Here is a 17,699-nt window from a genome sequence, read left to right as displayed (position 1 = left end):
TTAATATCCGAGAATGCTCAGTAATTTCTCTCTTGTATTACTTGGCATTACTGGAGAGGAGTAAAAAGCAGTTCAAAGAGCATCAACCCACCCGGGAACATTCTAACTGCTGGAGTTTATCTGGTCCCATGATTTGAATGTTTTACACAGGGGAGGTGTCAATTGTGACGAAAAAGGTTCTCAAGTTTTGAGAATACGTGTACAGAAATATGGCAATCAAAAAGGAATCTCCAGGGTCCTACAAGTAAAGAGAAACTTCAGATGCATTCCCTAATCATTTCTGCTTGAAGGTGTTCTTGTTCAAGCTCTCTTCTCCCATTTCCTCCTCTATCTGGGTGAGATTTGAGATAGAAGCCCAGCCACAGACATAGGTCCTAGGAAAACAAGTTTCCAGCAACTTCCTTACCTGACGTCTGTCTGTCTGTGCTGGTGTCTAACTCTCCACCGCTCCCACCCCACCCCCATACACACGCGAACCTTCGGCGGCTCTTGCTGGCAGTCACTTATCCAAAGTACTTTGAGTTCCACGTATCCCTAATAGACACCAACAACTGGAGGGCAGGTTACGGGATGTTCTGAAATCAGGGTCAGAGCTGGGAGGGGGAGTGGGCTCCTCAGACATAATTTGCCACATGGTGGTGACAGGTTTACTGCTCTTTACAAGGGGGTCCCTCTTCAGGTCACTTTCCACTCAGTACAGGATGTCAGGGCCACTTCATCCTGTCGGAGCGCTTTGCTTTATTGAACCAGGTTCAGCAAAGCCTGCCCTCCCTTACCACTGCCCCCGCCCCAAGCCCATGTGCTACAGGCAGCTGGGCTGTCGCTGGACTGACTTTTAGCTCTTAGAAATCTTTTAAACTAAAACCTTGAAAAGTCTGCTTATTTCTGTCTTTTGCCATTACCCAAGGACTTAGCAGACATATTTTCTAAGACATAATGAACAATGAAATTTTTTTTCACACAGTAACTTGAAGAGGTTTCCCTAAAAAAGCACAGATATAAAATTTATTTAAGCTCAAATTGTTCTACAGGACCACATTGTAAAGAGACAGAGAGAGAAAGACTATTTCCTCACAAAGCAGTAGTTGAATTCATATTCGGATTAGGTTTTAGTTTTGTGATACTTTCATTTGTATCAAAGAAATGCAATTAAGTGTCACATAAATCTAGTCACTCAGACTTTTATTCTGAATACTGTTTATCAATTCATTTAAAAAAATTACAAATATCATTTCATGTTAAAAATGTCCTTCACTTAATCCTGCCTCTATTCTCTTACCCTCCCCAAAGCCCACACATAAAAAAAACCAGGACCAATTTATTTTGATAGTTTTCCTGTGCAGTGATGCTCTTCAGAGCATTGGCAAATTAGTAAAGTAACTTTAATCATTTTGTATACCATAAACGTTAATCCACATTTAAATAAAACACAAATTGGTTTCTTGTAGTCCCCTCCCCCTGCTTAAATCTTTTCAGTGTATTTGCATAATCCACCCACTGTCTTTCCTATTGTTTATTTCCATTAACCTGTGGGTGACGCGTTTTATGAATGGAATGTTACTGATCCCCAGATTACATTTAGCATTTCAGGGCTCTGAGGTCCCACTGGGTATGTTCTGCATTAGCATTAGCTGCCCGTGATGTGTAAATAATTCAGCACATTTACAGAGTACAAGTAATCCTGAGTCAATAAAGTACAGAAAATAACTACACAGAAGCTTAATTAATCTTCACAAAACAAGCTTTAAAAGAAGGGAATCATTTTGTCCTGCTTTTCAGGGTAAATATTTTGGGTTTTTACCACTTGGCCACCTTGGTAATAGCTGAGTAAAGTGGAAAGCATTCACTGATCAAATAAAATTCAACCAAGTTTAATGCCCAATCTGAATAAATTAAAGTCACCCTGATTTTCACTTTAGTAAATTAATTACACAGATAAATGAGCCTGTATAGACCTGTCCAATGATTAAACTCCTTCTCTTCTTTATATTTTAAAGTTGTAAATACAGTATCTATTTTTATTAAAGTTATATATACACATAGTCTAAGAAGAAACTGTTCGTAAGGGAATTTTTATGAAAAACATAAGTCCTTTATGTCAGTTCCACAACACCTTCCCAAGTAATTTCTCTTGAAAAAAAAAAGTTTAAACTTTTATCTGATTCTTTTGGTATTTAAATGTCATATCCATAACCTACATGCTAATATTTCAAATTCTTGATTTTCCAGCTTTAGACATTATCTTACTAACTTCCTGCTATGGAAGGAAAGTACTTAGCTTTAAAAAAAAAAAGATTTAGAGATGGAAGTGACATACAATGAATTGCGCATATTTAAAGTGTATGACTTGATAGGTTTTGACAACTGTATACAATCAATGTCATATACATATTCATGACCCCCAAATATTTCCTTCCCATCCCTGGGACCCAGGCAACTGCTGACTTCCTTTCTGTCATTTAGATTCGTTTGTATTTGCCATAATTTCATGTAAGAGGAGTCACACAGTATGATCTTTTTTGGGACCGATTTCTCCCACTCAGCATAGCTGTTTTGATATTCATTCATGCTACTGCAATGTATCAACAGTTCATTCCTTTTCATTGCTCAGAAGTATTCCCATACAATTTTTTATACATTCCTTGTTGATGTCATCTGTCTTGTTTTCATACTTTGACTGTTATGAATAACACTAGTATGAATATTCATATTCACGTCTCTGTGTGGACATACGCTTTCATGTCTCTTCGAGAATAACCTAAGAGTGGACTACATTGGGTTTTTAAATTTTTAAAAACTACAAACTCTTTTACCAAGTGAGTTGTACCGTTTTACATTTCTATGAACAGTATCAGCAGAAGTCCAGTTTCACATCCATGCCAAATCTGTTCGTTTGGTGTTACTCTTTAAAGTTTAGCTACACAGACAGGTAGTAGCAGTACCTCACTGTGGTTTTAGTTTGTATTTCCTTATAGAGTAATGAGGTTGAGCATCTTCTCATATATGCCTTTTCACCATCTTATATCCTTAATGAAATATCTGTCAAAAAGTTTTAATCGGGCTGTTTCATTTCTTATTAAGTTTTAAGAGTTATTTATACATTCTACATAGAAGTCTTTCGTGGGATATGTATTGCACAAATATTTTCTTCCATTCTGATATTTATTATTAACGTCTTTGGAAGATCAAAAGTTCTTAATGTTGATGAAGTTCAAAGTAACATTTTTCCATTTATGAATCAGGATTTTGGTGTTTTATTTAAGCATCTTTGCTTAGTCCAAAAAAACACTGATTTTCTGTTTTCCAGATGTATCCATTTTGGGTTAGGTTTTGAATCAAGTGTGAGGTGTGGATCTGGGTGAATATTTTACATTTGGATATCCAGTAGTTCCAGCACTATTTTGTTGAATAAAATATACTTTACAAATTGTCTGTACATTTGTTGAAAATCAATTGACCACAGGTATGTGAGTCTATTACTGGACTTTCTATACTACACTACCAAGATAGTCTTGCCTTGTTTTTGATCTTAGGTAGAAAATGTCTAGTCTTTCATTATTAAATACGATGTTAGTTGTCGGTTTTCCACGATGCCCTTAACAGGCTGAATATATGACATGTGGCAATACTGTTGTTTACTAATTCTATCTTCTGTGCCATTTTCACTTTTGCTTGTTCACATTCTCTTCATTGGTCATATTTTACTATTTCTTCGTATCCCTAGATATTTTTGACTGAAAGCTAGACATTGCTATTGTACCTTATTGGTGGCTGAGTACTTTTGTATTCCTTTAAATATTCTTGAACTTTGTTTTGGAATGCAGTTAAATTACTTGGACACAGTTTGACTCATATGAATCTTGGTTTTAAGCTTCATTAGGAGAGACCATGACAGGGCTTATTCTTGGGCTAAATTTTTTCTTCTACTGAGGCAAAACCCTCTGCGTATTCTACCTGATGCTCAAGAATTAGAAGGTTTCCACTCTGGATAGTGGAAACTAAAACTACTCCCAGCCCTGTGCTAGCTTTGGGGACATTTCCCCCTGTAATCCTTTCACACAGTTCTTTGTTCTTAGTTTCTTCACATCCATTCACAGATCAGTAATTAGCTAAAGACTCCGGGGGACCCTCAGCAAATACTTGTAGGTCTCTCTGAGCTCTCTCTTCTTTAGAACTTTGACCTGACAATTCTGGCTACCTTACTCTCCCTGGGCTCCCAGTTCTGTCTCCTTTAAGCCAGGTGTCCACTGGGATCCACCCAGATTCCTCTTCCCTGGACCATGGTCTGGAAACGCTGTTCTGGCAGTAAGCAGGGGTAATTAAAGGGCTTATTCATTCGTTTCCCATCTCTCAAGACTCACGGCTATTCATTGTCTCACGTTTAACATCTTGAAAAGCATTTTCCCCGCATATTTTGTCTTAAAAAATTATTTCACGTGGGAGATAAATATCATCCCAATACTCCATCTTGGACATAAGGTGCTTTTTTTTTTGAAGACCACTTTCCTCCACCCTAAACATAATTTTGGTTCCAGCCACCCTTTCATTGCAGTGACTTTTGGAGGTTAAACCTAAATTCAGTATCTACATTAATTATGTCAATATCTTAGATAATTGAGACACAGTTCTTACTTTGACTACCTTCTATGTGTCACTATTTTGTTTATGATTAATATGTGTCTTTGTTTTAATTTCTTTTTATATACTTGATCTAGTACAGCTCCAAGCTCTAACACAACTAATACAATTCCAAATTCCAAGTGGGTAAAACATGCTCAAATATCTCAGTGTTTTATCAGTTTGGTCTACTTGAATTTTCTGACTGCTCTGGTCAGAACTGTTTCCTCTCTAGGTTCAGTCACCACTTTGGGGTCTCTATTAACCACCTTTACTAACCACTATGAAGAACCTCTTTCATGTTGACTTCCTGTTGCAGGGATCTTAACTCTCCCTCTTTCTTTGTTTTCCCCTTTGTCTTGGAAAACTGCATTTTCCAAAAAGGGAATATGGGAAGCACATCTTTTGATGTCTAGCTTAATAGACACATTTACTAGCACAGTATTCTAGGCTGGAAATCATCTTTCCTCAAAACTGTGAAGTCACTGATGCACGGTTTTCTGGGGATCAGTACTGTTCCTCATATTGAAATAAAAGTTGCAGAAGAAAAGTATCTCTTTTAAAATTTTGTTCACTGCCTGACACATAGTAAGCACTTAATAAGTTACTGTAGAATAAATAAATGTTGAGAAGCCATTATGATTCTTTGTACTTCTAGATCTTCTCTTTTATCTCCAAGATTGTGAAAATTCATAAAAATGCACTCTGAGTATCTTTTTTAATCCACTGTGTGTGGTACCCAAAGGACTCATTTAATCTGAACACTTATGTCCTTTAATTCTGGAAAATTACTTTGAATATCTTTATTGATAATTTCCTACCTTAAACCTTAACTGTGTCTGGGATTTATATTATTCATAATGATGAAATTCCTAAGCAGATCCTTCATTTTTCCTATCCTTGTACAGTTGCCCCTCAGTATCCATGGGGGATGGGTTCCTGGACCCCCACAGATACTAAAATCCACAGATACTCAAGTCCCTTATATAAAATAGTGTAGTACTGGTGACCCTGTATATCTGCAGATTCAACCCATCCCACTTGATCTGGCAGGGGATGTGGAACCTAAGGAAATGAAGGGCCAACTTTACTCGTATTTTTCCATCTGTTCAACTCCCTGCCCCCTACTTTCTGGAAGGTTTCAGTAACTTAATCTTTCGACAGTGTGTATGTAGTTGCGTGTCATTTGCATCAATTTCTAAGAGCTATTATTTGTTCCCTAAGGTTTTTTTTCTTTTTCTTTTTTAAACACATCTTGTTTTTGTTTTATAGATGCTCTATCTTCTCAAACCTTCCCAAGCATATCAGTAATAGATTCCCACCACCTCTTCCACCATTTCCTTCTTTCCATATAATTTTTATTTTTTCCCCAAGTTCCTTTTTTGGTATTACTTGCCGCCCACAGTAAGTGCTTTCCTCATACATCTGATGGCTTCACCTTGGCTGTCTGATCATTTTCAAAAGCGAGTTATTAAAAAACTAAATGGAAGCTATACGCGTCTAAGTGGGTATGTGCACACTCTGGTCTTGGCTGAAGGGGAGTGTAGCTGGGCTACTTCACCAGGTGTCTTTACTGCCCACAGCTTTAGGTCTTTTCTCTTGGGCTAGTCAGAGTCCCAGGGGAAGACACTTCTACTAAGCAAGGAAGGTACAAGCCTGCCTGCCTGCCAGCGTTTTGGGTGTCAAGTGTGTGAGCTGGAAGAAGCCTGTGCTTCTCAGATTTCAGAATAAACATTTTTTGAATCACCCTGTTTCTGCATATAATCCCTAACTCCAACTGTGCTGATGATTCCTCCCCTCCTCCATCTCAGTCCAGGTACCCTCTGATTTTACCTTCCCCAGGGAATAAACCTGCAGTGCTCTGCCAGGAAGGGGGATGGGGAGGGGCCGCAGCCTGGCAGCTGAGTTGGAAGAGAGATCTAGGGACTCTCAGTGCGTTTTAAGTAGATTTACTTACAAATCGTCCTTCACTCTTAATTTCCAGAAAGGCTTACAACTGGCAATTCCTAAACATTCTGGTGATTTATGACATCAATCAGATTGCTTCTCTGTTTTCCTCACTGCCAGCTTATGATCCAGTTTTTCCTGGGTGGCTAAATTAGAAGCCATCCATTCACCTGACTTCCACATTTTTTACTTATTTTTTTCTATTTTTTTCTCCTCTCTAATCCTTGTTGTCCTTGTGCATTTATGTCTTTAGAAAAATACTGTTCTGCTGTTTGTTTAGGTCCCGTGAGGAAGTCTTTAGCCAGAAGTTCCTGATTTATTTTTAATTTAGTTTGCCTTATGACTCTATCTGTGTCTTTGAAATCCATTTCTGAAATACAGTTGGGCCTGAATAAATAAATTTCTATACAAGAGTTATTAATAGGAATCTCTTTACTTCTTTAGTATGAATTGAGAAGTAATTTATGTTCTTTCTAAATTTTAACATAAGTGGCTAAGGAAGATCATTTGGCAGAATCCTAATGAAAATCTGCACGGACAATTTAAAAATTTTTCTAAGTTTGCCTATATGGATACCTCAAATTTCCTCTATTTTACTTTAATCCCATTTCTTCTTATCCAGTTTTCTATGGACTCAGGAGAAACAAACCTGGTAAAATTTCTACAAACTCTGTAAACATCAGAAGAAAATATAAAAGCCAGCCCCAAAAGTCTAGACCAGTTTATTTTAGTTTGTATCTTTAGTTCATCAAAGAAATAAAACGAAAAAGAATTCTAGAGTACATCTTTACTGAAATTATTAAGAGAACTAGAGAGACAAAACCTGGAAGAGAGGGGAATACACTATAATACAATAAATGATGTGGACAACCCTGCCTCTGCTGTGTAGCTGGGAGCACTGTGGGGGGCGGAGCCCCCGGGATGACTCTGGCTAGGCTAACACTCGGTCATGGCGGTCCCTCTGCTTGTCAGTGACTGAGGATCTAGTGCCTGGGCTTCCTGTGGCCCCTGGGTTCGGTTCAGGACTGGGTCTGTGACCTATTTAGGGCAACTGAGATATGAGGGGTAGTTCGCTAGGATCTTCTATAGAAATGTTACATCTTAAAAGAGAGAATCACAGAAAGAGATGGCTTTTACTCCGTCCCCTCACCATGCTGGCGTGTATGGATGTGAGGCCAAGGAAATCTATGGTCCTGCTACCAACCTGGGGGTAAAGCCATCCCATGAAGAAGGAGAGGCATGTGAGAATCACAAAGAAATGGAGCTCTGGCTCCTAAATTCAGCCTGTCTTGAAGTTCACCCTACCTGAGACCTGCGTGTAAGTGAACATGCACATTTATTTGTTTGAACCAGTTTGAGGTAGGATTTTGCTACTGGCAGATGAAAGCACGGCTACAAACAACCATGGAGACATACAGTTACTGCCGTAGGGATTCAATAGAATTATGAGCTCTGTCTCAATAATGTCAAAATCAGGAAAACTATGTGTTGATTTTCATTAAACGACATACACAGCAAACTGAAGGATCTCTGCACAACCTAAAAGACAGTATTCTTAATGGCAAACGCAGAAACATCTGCTGTAAACGTAAAAGTCTTCGTGTTTTCATTTTGTTTATAAACTAAAAATAAAATAAAATAACAAACACAAAAACAAAAACCCCAAACCCAGAATTCAACTCTGTCATGTTATTGAGAATAGTGTATCCTAATGTGAATCTATTAGCCTTTTGGGCAGAATAAATTCTCCAATGTGAGACTGTTCTGTGAACGGCATTTCTAAACCCAGCACTAAATGACTGCCCCCTTGCCCAGGTGTCATGATAAAGAACATCCCCCCTCATTCACTTGCCTTAAGGGTGTGGTACCAGCCCCAGTTAAATAATTAAGGCAGGGAAACGGATGCATAGCATATCCTATGAGAATTTCTTCCTTCAGGACCATTTTAAAATCAGAGTCTAAGCTTTTTCATATTACCAATAAGGAAACTGAGGCCCAGAGCAGCCATACACTGTTCACATGGCTAAATAACAGTGTTTTCAAAGTGCTAAGGGGGAATATTAATTGAATTTATTTTTCCGTAAGTTCACGAGATGATTCCAAATCACACACCTGCAACATGACAGACATGCTATAAGATACGACACACTGACATCGAAAAATTTTATAGGCTCTGAGGATGAGAGTGACAGAAAAAAGGGCATGTTTCTGTTTTTAATCATTAGGTTCTATTAAGCTAACTACAATCAGGGAAAAAAGAATATTATCAAGATATTCATCCTTCACCCTGCAAATGTTTCTTACTTTCAATACTTAATTTTTCTGAGCAAGAAACTGTGCTAGACACACTGTGGTCCTGTTCTCACAGAATGTAAGTAAAGGGATAACTAACGACTTAAGACATTTGTATCATTTCTCTGTGAGAGGTGAGTAGGGCTGATACAGATGATAAACACTCAAAGACTTCAGCTTTTCCACTTTTTGTTGGAATAACTGAGAAAGGCTACACTGTGAAGGTGGGACTTTAGAGTTTCCTTGCCCGGCGATAGAGAAGGGGAGGAACTGTCACCAGAGCTGGGGGAAGAGGCTACATGGGGATGGGAAACACACAGGGTGAGCGAGAGGTTCAGTGGGGTGAATATTGTAGGGGGGTGGGACCTAGTGGGATGGATACTGTAGGGGGGCGGGACTAGAGGGATGGATGTTGTAGGGGGCGGGACCTAGTGGGATGGATATTGTAGGGACGTGGGACCTAGTGGGATGGATACTGCAGGGGGGCGGGACTAGTGGGATGGATATTATAGGGGAGCGGGACCTACCTAGTGAGTCATGGAAACTGACTGAGAAGCAGACCACAGGCTCAGCAATGTAGATCATACACTATAGGCAATGGAGAAGCCACCGGTAGTTCGTGAGCAGTAGCAGGAAGACTTGATAAACATTTGCAGGGGTATTAGAGGATGGAGTGAATTAAGAAGCAAATATTTGTATCAATGGAGCATATACCTGAAATGGCTTATCTGATTCTCTAAAAGGGAAGACAGCCTTTCCTTTATCTCCTCAAATCTCTCTTTTTCTTCCATTGAAACAGTTCCGATTCCATCAGGCCTGGAACAAAAAAAAAACAGAATCGGTAATTTAAAGTGATAGGACATTTACGTTTATATATTTTACATCTTTCTATTTCCCTGGAAAAAAAAGCCAAATAATTAAGGAAAATGCCTGTCAGTCCACAGTATACATATTACTTGTGTCTACGGTGTACATTTATTGGAGATATTTTGTAGCCACTTGCTTCATATTTTGACCTGGAATAAATGGAAAAAAATTATTTTCTTTTTGACAAGCTTCAAGGTAAATGGTTACAATAAATATTTTCCATATCTACAGAAAACAATGACTAGTCGTTGAGAATGTCAGTGAAGTGCCTTACAGTGATACCAAACATGTGACCAATTAAATATCCTGAATGGAAATATTATAAAAAATATGCTGAATGTAAGCTACAATGTCTTAACTGCTTCCCTTCCAAATAAAAATTAAGCTAATGTGAAATTGGAGATTTAATTTTCATTGTTGTAAGGAATAGAAATTTTGAATACACGTAGTGGTTTACTGCTCTTTTTTGGTTTGTTTAAATATAAATCAAATATAAATATTTGAATAAACATACAGAGAAGAAAGACCAGCTATTGCTTCAAGAGTTTTGTGTTAAACCAAATATGCTTATGAAATAAAGGCTAATTTTCATTAGGATTTTTAAAAGTAGCAACAGCGACCGAACAGATATCTTCTTTTACTAAGATTAGGATTGAAAATATAAAATAAGTCTAATAGCTGGGATTCAGAATTTATTCACTATCAATTTAAGTATTTGGTGGTATAGCAGTCATCTAAAATTTTGAATATATGAATTTTAACTGTCCTTGTTAAAACAGAGAAAAAGATATATTAAAACTCATATTCACTTTAAATATATTTCAACAAAATGAATCCTCTGTATTTCTTAATACCAATTATTTCTTCTCCTATTATTTTTCTGAATATTATAATTTAATTCTCAAAGACATCTTTGAACTTGCTAATTTTTAATGTTCATGTATAAAACAGGTAGAAATGAGGGTTATTAAAAAATGGATACTTAAAATAACTTTCCCAACAAGATTTGCTGTTCCCACTGTTTTTCACACAGACATCTATACATATGTATGTGTGTGTTTGATGCTTGTAAACTAGTCAATTAGGGTAAAAGCAATTAATTTTAAAGTTATACCTGAATCATGCTGACATAAAAACCTTTTATTCATATCAAAGCATCATTTTCTCCCAGAAAAAAAAGTATCATTTAAGTCTGAGAATTTTTTTTTCTAATTAGAGTCAATAATTTATTATGCCAAAAAATTGCATGCTGTTTGAATTTATGCTTTGAAAATATTATTTACAATTATACATCATTCTGACCCATCAAAATACAGTTTGAATGTTGACTGCAGAAAAACTAATGGCAAAACATTGGTCTTTCAAGTATTTTTAGGGAGGAGAAAAGAAAGTCTGGTTTTAAATTATGAAACAATGAACTAAGAGCTAACCCTAATGTTTTATAATAATTTAATAATGGATTTTTTTTCATATACTACTTCAGAGTCAATTCCTATTGAGCAAATAATAGCACAGAACCCAGACTGTAACCTAAGGATAACTGCTGTCAATGATCACAAAAGTGAGATTGGAGAGTTCTAAACAAATCATTAATTTGGGAATTTGGGCATTTAGGCAAAAACTATAACTACATTACATTATTACACAGACAGCCTAAAAGGCCACACCGCAAACTTGCAGGTGGTTATTTCACTAAATACACCTATGAAAACTTGATGAAAAAGAGCAAAGAACTTATCTTTATTGTTCTGACGACTGACATGTTCCTTTGGCCTTGCTCTCTGACAGGTGCCGTGTGGTTGTATTTGAGCAAATTTTACTGTTAGTTTTCAACTGTCAAAGGAGACTGTAATCCTCAGTGATAAGTACACCATCCTGTCATATTAAACTTCACTGGGACACATTGCCTGCGTGACTGAATGGAGCCAGGGGTTCAGGCGATGAAGACTGAGACAAATTAGTCAGAGGAATGTCCCCCATGTCAACTTCACTAAGATGAAGACTATTATATGCAGTGAAGGGCCATCATTTTATCGAGCTTATTACTAAATTAGGCTACACATCTTACAGGTTAAATACCTTTCATATTTTGTCTTGCCCTTATTCACATGTTCTTATTTTAGTGGGTGTATCAGACTATGCACTAAATATCAGGCATATGAAGTGGCCTTCTATATCTAAATTATCGGGAATAAAAGGTAACTTTGCGGCAGTCAACCCTAAAAGCAACAGCTCCTTCTAAAATTATTCTTCCCAATAAACGCAAACACTTCCTGTGTCATCAAAATCTTCTTGTCACGGTGGTTATTAAAACAAACGTAGCAATTTTCAAAGACAAAAATATAAAATGTGCCTGGTACTGCGCTGTTTCATAGGCATAACACCATAGGATGCTCACAGCAATCCTTTCTCTAGTCCCCAAGAGAGGAGGCTGTTGAGGCTCAGGGAGGTTAGGTGACTTCCCCAAAGTCACACAGCTCTTAAGGACAGAAGCCTGAACTCAAATCTAGGTCTCTTGCATTCCACATCTGGGGCTCTTGGTGCCCATGCCTTACTGTCTTTCCTCTATGTTTTAACAGGAAATAAAGAGCAATTTAAAAAAACCCTATTAAAAATATGGAAGCTATATTTGAGATACAACAAAGGTGGAACTATTTTAAATATATTTATTTGTATCAGACATTTTCTATATTGCTTGAATAAAGCAGAGAGCTAAAATAGCAATACAATTTAAAATATCTACCACTGGATCAGTGATTCAGTTAAAAAAGACCTTAACAAAGGACACCCTAAAATTTGCTCTTTCATACACTGATCATATACACTTGCAGAAACCTGGAGAGATATTTAAACCAGTTAAATTTTATGAACGTGTATCTAGTAGACTCAGGGTAATAGAGTTTAAAATATTAACTATAAATAAAATAAAATAACTGAACTTTATAAGCTGTAGCCTCTTTGGTCTCACTCCTCTAGTCTTTTCTTTGTCAGAGTATTGGTTGCACACTACTGTGAACCATCTTCAAGCATAAGTCATATCCCTGTAATGGCAACACTCACTGTAAAAGCCAAAGTCCACTCTGATCTCCTCTACGCCCTCACAGCAAGTCCCTCCACTCTAGCCATGCTGGCATCCTATCTAGTCCTCAAATACAGGAAGCATGCTCTGCCTCAGGGCCTTTGCATATGCTGCTTCCACTGCCTGGTAGCCTTCCCTGGGCACACACATGGCTTTCTCACTCATTTCCTTCTCATCCCTGCCAACACGACTCAGGATTAGCAAGGCTATCTCTAACTACCCCGTGTAAAAGTGTAATCTCCTGTTCCCACAGCCCTCTTTATTGCTTTCCACTGCACATACTGCCATCAGCCAACATGTGATATGTTTATTTGTTTATTGTCTGTCTTCTTGGTGCTGTACCTCAGTGCCTAGAATTGTAGCTGGCAATAAATGCTAAAGAGATGAATGAGTGGTATATAGAATATAAAAATATCAGATATGTAAGATTATAAAAATTCATGACTTAGTAATATCACTAATCTTATTATTATTGTTAGTATTAATATAGCATAAATTCTTTGGAATGTTTTTATTATATAACAGTAGGGAAAAAGGGAAATTTTTTGAAAAGCAAACAGTAGCAGGAATTATAGTTAAGAATTCTGGGTAAAAATATCTCTAACAAAAGTCAGTGTGTATTTATTTACACTTAGAAGAAAATTTTTAGTGTTTATCTGCCATTTTAATTATTAGTGAAATAAATTGCTTTACATCTCAAGAATACAATTTTTTTCCCAAGATAATAAAAAAAAAGCATAATGCCTCTCTGATAAAAAGATGATGTTAAAATGTAGTTATTTAAAATTATAACAAAGCAGACTAGTTTTCTGATTGGAATGTTAACTGGGGTTTAACTCTATGCCTAATAATTAAATATTAAAGTGCTTCCAATGAGAAGGAAGGGTATGCTCATGTGCAAATGTTAATATTTTCATTTTTTGCTGAGGCCTGTAGTTTCGAACTTACACGATTTTAATAAGAGTGTTCTGTGGAATAATTTGATTGATCGATTGATTGATTGGTGGGGGAGGGAGGTAATTAGGTCTATTTATTTATTTACTTTTTTTTTGGAGGAGGTTCTGGGGAACCCAGGACCTCGTGCATGCTAAGCATGCGCTCTACCACTTTGAGCTATATCCTCCCCCATGAAATAATTTTAACATATGAACAAAGTATAAAACACAGTTCCATAGTATGCTTCTTTTAAGTATGGGATACCGTCAAATGAATTATGACGTAGAACTTACTTCTGGTATTCCATAATAAGCAACTAAACACCATGTGCAGTTGTGCCTGTGTTAACTGTACCTGAAAGACTCCTAAAAAAACAGAATTGGACGAGAGAACTTTGTGCCGCTGATGTTTGCCTAATAGACTAATCTTACATCTGCCTACAGGTCATGTTCTGTTTTCACAGAAACCATCATGCGTGTGCACATATATGCGCACACACACACACACACATACACACACAGTATTTTTTCTGAAAAGCAGATTCATCCAAAAAATAGTTCCTATACCTATTAAGGCCTGTACAAATTAATTTCACCCAATTTCCCCACAAACTAAAGGCCTTTATGATTTGTGCTTTTCATCAATCTGGCAGATTAGGCATTTTAAAGCAAACAGTTCCTTCCTGTATATCTGACATCTTGTCATGATTACTGATTCCTTCCACAAGAAGTGCCACAGACGCTCCAAAGCGAGAAGGGTGTTTTGGAAAGACAGCTCCGGAACCAGAGGGATACACAGTACTACCAATCCATTGTCTATGATCTCTGATGGCTTTGGGGGCAGTTCAGGTAATAAGTTTGCTTCTCTGAAGGCAAAGGATGATTGCATTATATTTCAAGAAAGATCTGAGAGGAAGAGAGCGTACAATTGGGCTGCAGAGTCAGGTATTTGAGAAAATATCAATGAGGGAATCTGCCTAAATGTTCAGCTATGGACTAACCTCGTGGCTTCACCTCCCTGGTTGAATGGTATATAGTTCACATATTTTGTAGCCCTTTTTTTCAGTATAATACAACATTTCAGAGGCCTGTGAGAGCAATACAGGCTAATTTTGGCATGTTCAATATCCATTTCATTTGGGTGAATCTGAGCAAGAATAACCGACTGGCTGTCAATGTATTTTAAGGAACAATGGTTCTGTGACACACTCATCAAAAAGGGTGAAATGGCTCATGCATTTTTTTGAACAACACAAACATGAGACCTTGTTGGAGGTCATAGTATGACCATGACATCTGAGAAGGCTGACAGTAAAAGAAATCTGTTTATTTTTTAAAAATAGTACATAACAGAATTACTTAGTCATGGGATCTCCCCACAATCCCCACTTAAAAAGCCCCATTTAGTGCCACAAGTATATATTCTATTACTTAGTGAAAACTCTAACATCTTCTGTGGTTATTATCTCAGTCGTTTTTATCATCGGGACAGCTTCTAGAGACTCGAAGGATAAATGTGCCCTTAGCTTTATAATCCCTGGGAGTCGACACAGTGTCTGGTACAGAGCCCGCAGGAAGTTTGTGGGTTGAGTAAACACACCAGGAGTTACCATTGTATGGAAAACTCTGGTGAACTGATGGGAAAGATTTCATCACCCCCTCCCTCCCCAGCTCTTCAGGGAAGTTCGCTTGTCCTGGCAGTTTGGTGGTTTGCGGTACAAGGTATTTTGCAACCATCGAGTGGGCAAATGACAAAGTTTGTGGTGCTTTTGAGTTTCTTACGGGCTTCCTTTCACCTGCCCCCTCTGACAAGGAGCACAGGACATCTGAGCTTCCTCCAGAGAGAAAGCAAAGGGGAACGACTCCTGGAGGGCAGGATTTCTGAACTGTCAGCCCTGCCTGCAGCACAGCAGGTACAAGTCAGTTTGCGCTTCGTGCATTTCCCACCAATACCCATTTGCGAACAGAATAAAAAAAAAAAAGAGGAAGACACAGCATGAGAGTAAGAAATGATAAAAGATGAGGGAGAAAACAGTAATCTCTCATTTTCATTCCCTAACCTGTAATACCTCCTATTGTTTCAAACAAAATGATATATCGTTTGGATGGTCATATAGTACATAATCAGTGTCCTTCTGTTTCCCCTGAAATTTTAGATATTCCAAAAATGAAATTAATTCTACCTCTATACGTTTGTTGAAAAAGGAGAAACAGATGTTCTATGAGAAACATCTTGGAAATGAAATTTACAAATCATATTCTTTTCTTTTACCAAACCCTCCCCCCTCTTAATACTTCCCATATTTGAATTTCCTATTGAATTCTATCTTCTTTGGAGGTTTTAGACACTTCTACAAAAAAAAAGCAGGAATCTGACACTATGAAGGTATGTGATCTTGTGACTTAGTTTTTGTGGTTAAGCAGTGATGGACAGACAGGTCAAGGGCATTTATCAAGGTGTTTGGTAACTGGCCTCTCCTGGAACCAAACTAAAATCACTCCCCCACACAATTCTAGAATTCAAGAAAAATAAAATATTGAGAGGATTTTTAAAATTAAAGTAAAGAAGATTAAGGTTGATAAGTGTTCTGTGATACAATATTACATCTACCCGATACCTATTGTTATTATTTTTAAAAAATAACTTTTGTAAAAGAAAAATTAAAGGACTATATACACATCAAAATTTGGGAGAAGAATTCAGAAAAACACAAAGACAAAAAATTTTCTTAAATGCCCCAATCAGAATTAACTGGTAATACCATTTTGTAAATATAACTCCAGTCTTCTTTCTATAAATCTATACATCTATTGCATATTCTGATTTATAATTTGATTCTTTTAATGAAGTGTAAACAATTTCTCAATCACTTAAATAATCTAATTATATGCTTTTTAACAGAATTATGATATTTCATCAGGTGGATGTACCATAATCTATTAACCCAATATTCCATTAGTAGAAATTTAGACTTTTTCCCTCTATTTTTTTCTACCATAAATAACTGCTGTAATAAGTAACCTTGCACTATGTATTTGATTGTTTCCTTGGGATAAATTCCTGAAAGTATGTTGCTAGGTTAAATGGTGCTTTGAACTGTACTGTTTCCCTAAAAATTCATATGTTGAAGTCCCAAACCCCAGAATTACTATAGTTGGAGATAGGGCTTTTAGGAAGTAATTAAGTTTAAATGAGGTCATAAGGCTGGGACACCAATCGGGTTGGACTGGTAGCTTTATTAGAAGAGGAAGAGTGAGATCCCTTTTTCTCCCTCTCTTCTATAAAGACACAAAGAGAAGACAGCCATCTACAAACTAGAAAGAGAGTCCTTCCTAAAACCCAACCACACTGGCACCCTGATCTCAGACTTCTAGTCTCAAGAACTGTCAGAAAATAAATTTCTGTTGTTTAAGGCTATGGTGTTTTGTTACGGCAGTCTATGGTATTTTATTATGGCACCTGAGCTAAGACAAATAAGATGATATTTTCAGGCATTTGACACATATTGCAAAACTGCTTCTTAAAAAAGCACTTATCAGCTTATACTCTGACCCATAGTGCATGAAATTATTAATTTCCCTCTAACCTCATCAACTGTGGTCTTTATCAGTTTTTAAAATCATTTTTAATTTTATATATAAAGAAGATACATTGTTTTAATTTATTAATTTCTATGTTGTAAGATGACACAATCTTGCTGGTTACATGGGATCTTTCCGTGGGCCATGAAACTTACTGCATTTGATTCATTAAGAATATTTAATTGTGAGCTCTATTTATGAAGTGCCCCAACATGTCACCTATAAAGTTTGTAAACAGATGGTCTAATGTCTTTCATTTATTTACTCAACAAATATTTATCGAGTACTGGCCAGGTCCTGGGAATACAATATAAGCACAACAGAAATGACTGTTGTCCTAAAAGAGTTTATAATAGAGACAGGTATAAAAAAGAAAAATC

The 17,699-nt window shown here is 37.0% G+C and overlaps 1 protein-coding gene across 12 annotated transcripts in view; it reads right to left on the bottom strand.

Annotated features, from left to right (window-relative positions):
- CADPS2 (calcium dependent secretion activator 2) overlaps positions 1–17,699 on the bottom strand; it is a 449,544-nt gene that overhangs the window by 105,161 nt on the left and 326,684 nt on the right. For all 12 annotated transcript variants that reach the window (XM_014558520.2, XM_032483595.1, XM_032483594.1 and 9 more), the window contains one exon: positions 9,571–9,672. In XM_014558520.2, the coding sequence (XP_014414006.2) occupies positions 9,571–9,672 (102 nt within the window). The remainder of the gene's footprint in view (positions 1–9,570; positions 9,673–17,699) is intronic.

Source organism: Camelus ferus, chromosome 7 (assembly GCF_009834535.1).
Source record: "Camelus ferus isolate YT-003-E chromosome 7, BCGSAC_Cfer_1.0, whole genome shotgun sequence".
Lineage (NCBI taxonomy): Eukaryota > Metazoa > Chordata > Mammalia > Artiodactyla > Camelidae > Camelus > Camelus ferus.
This window is presented reverse-complemented; position numbering and strand designations above follow the sequence as displayed.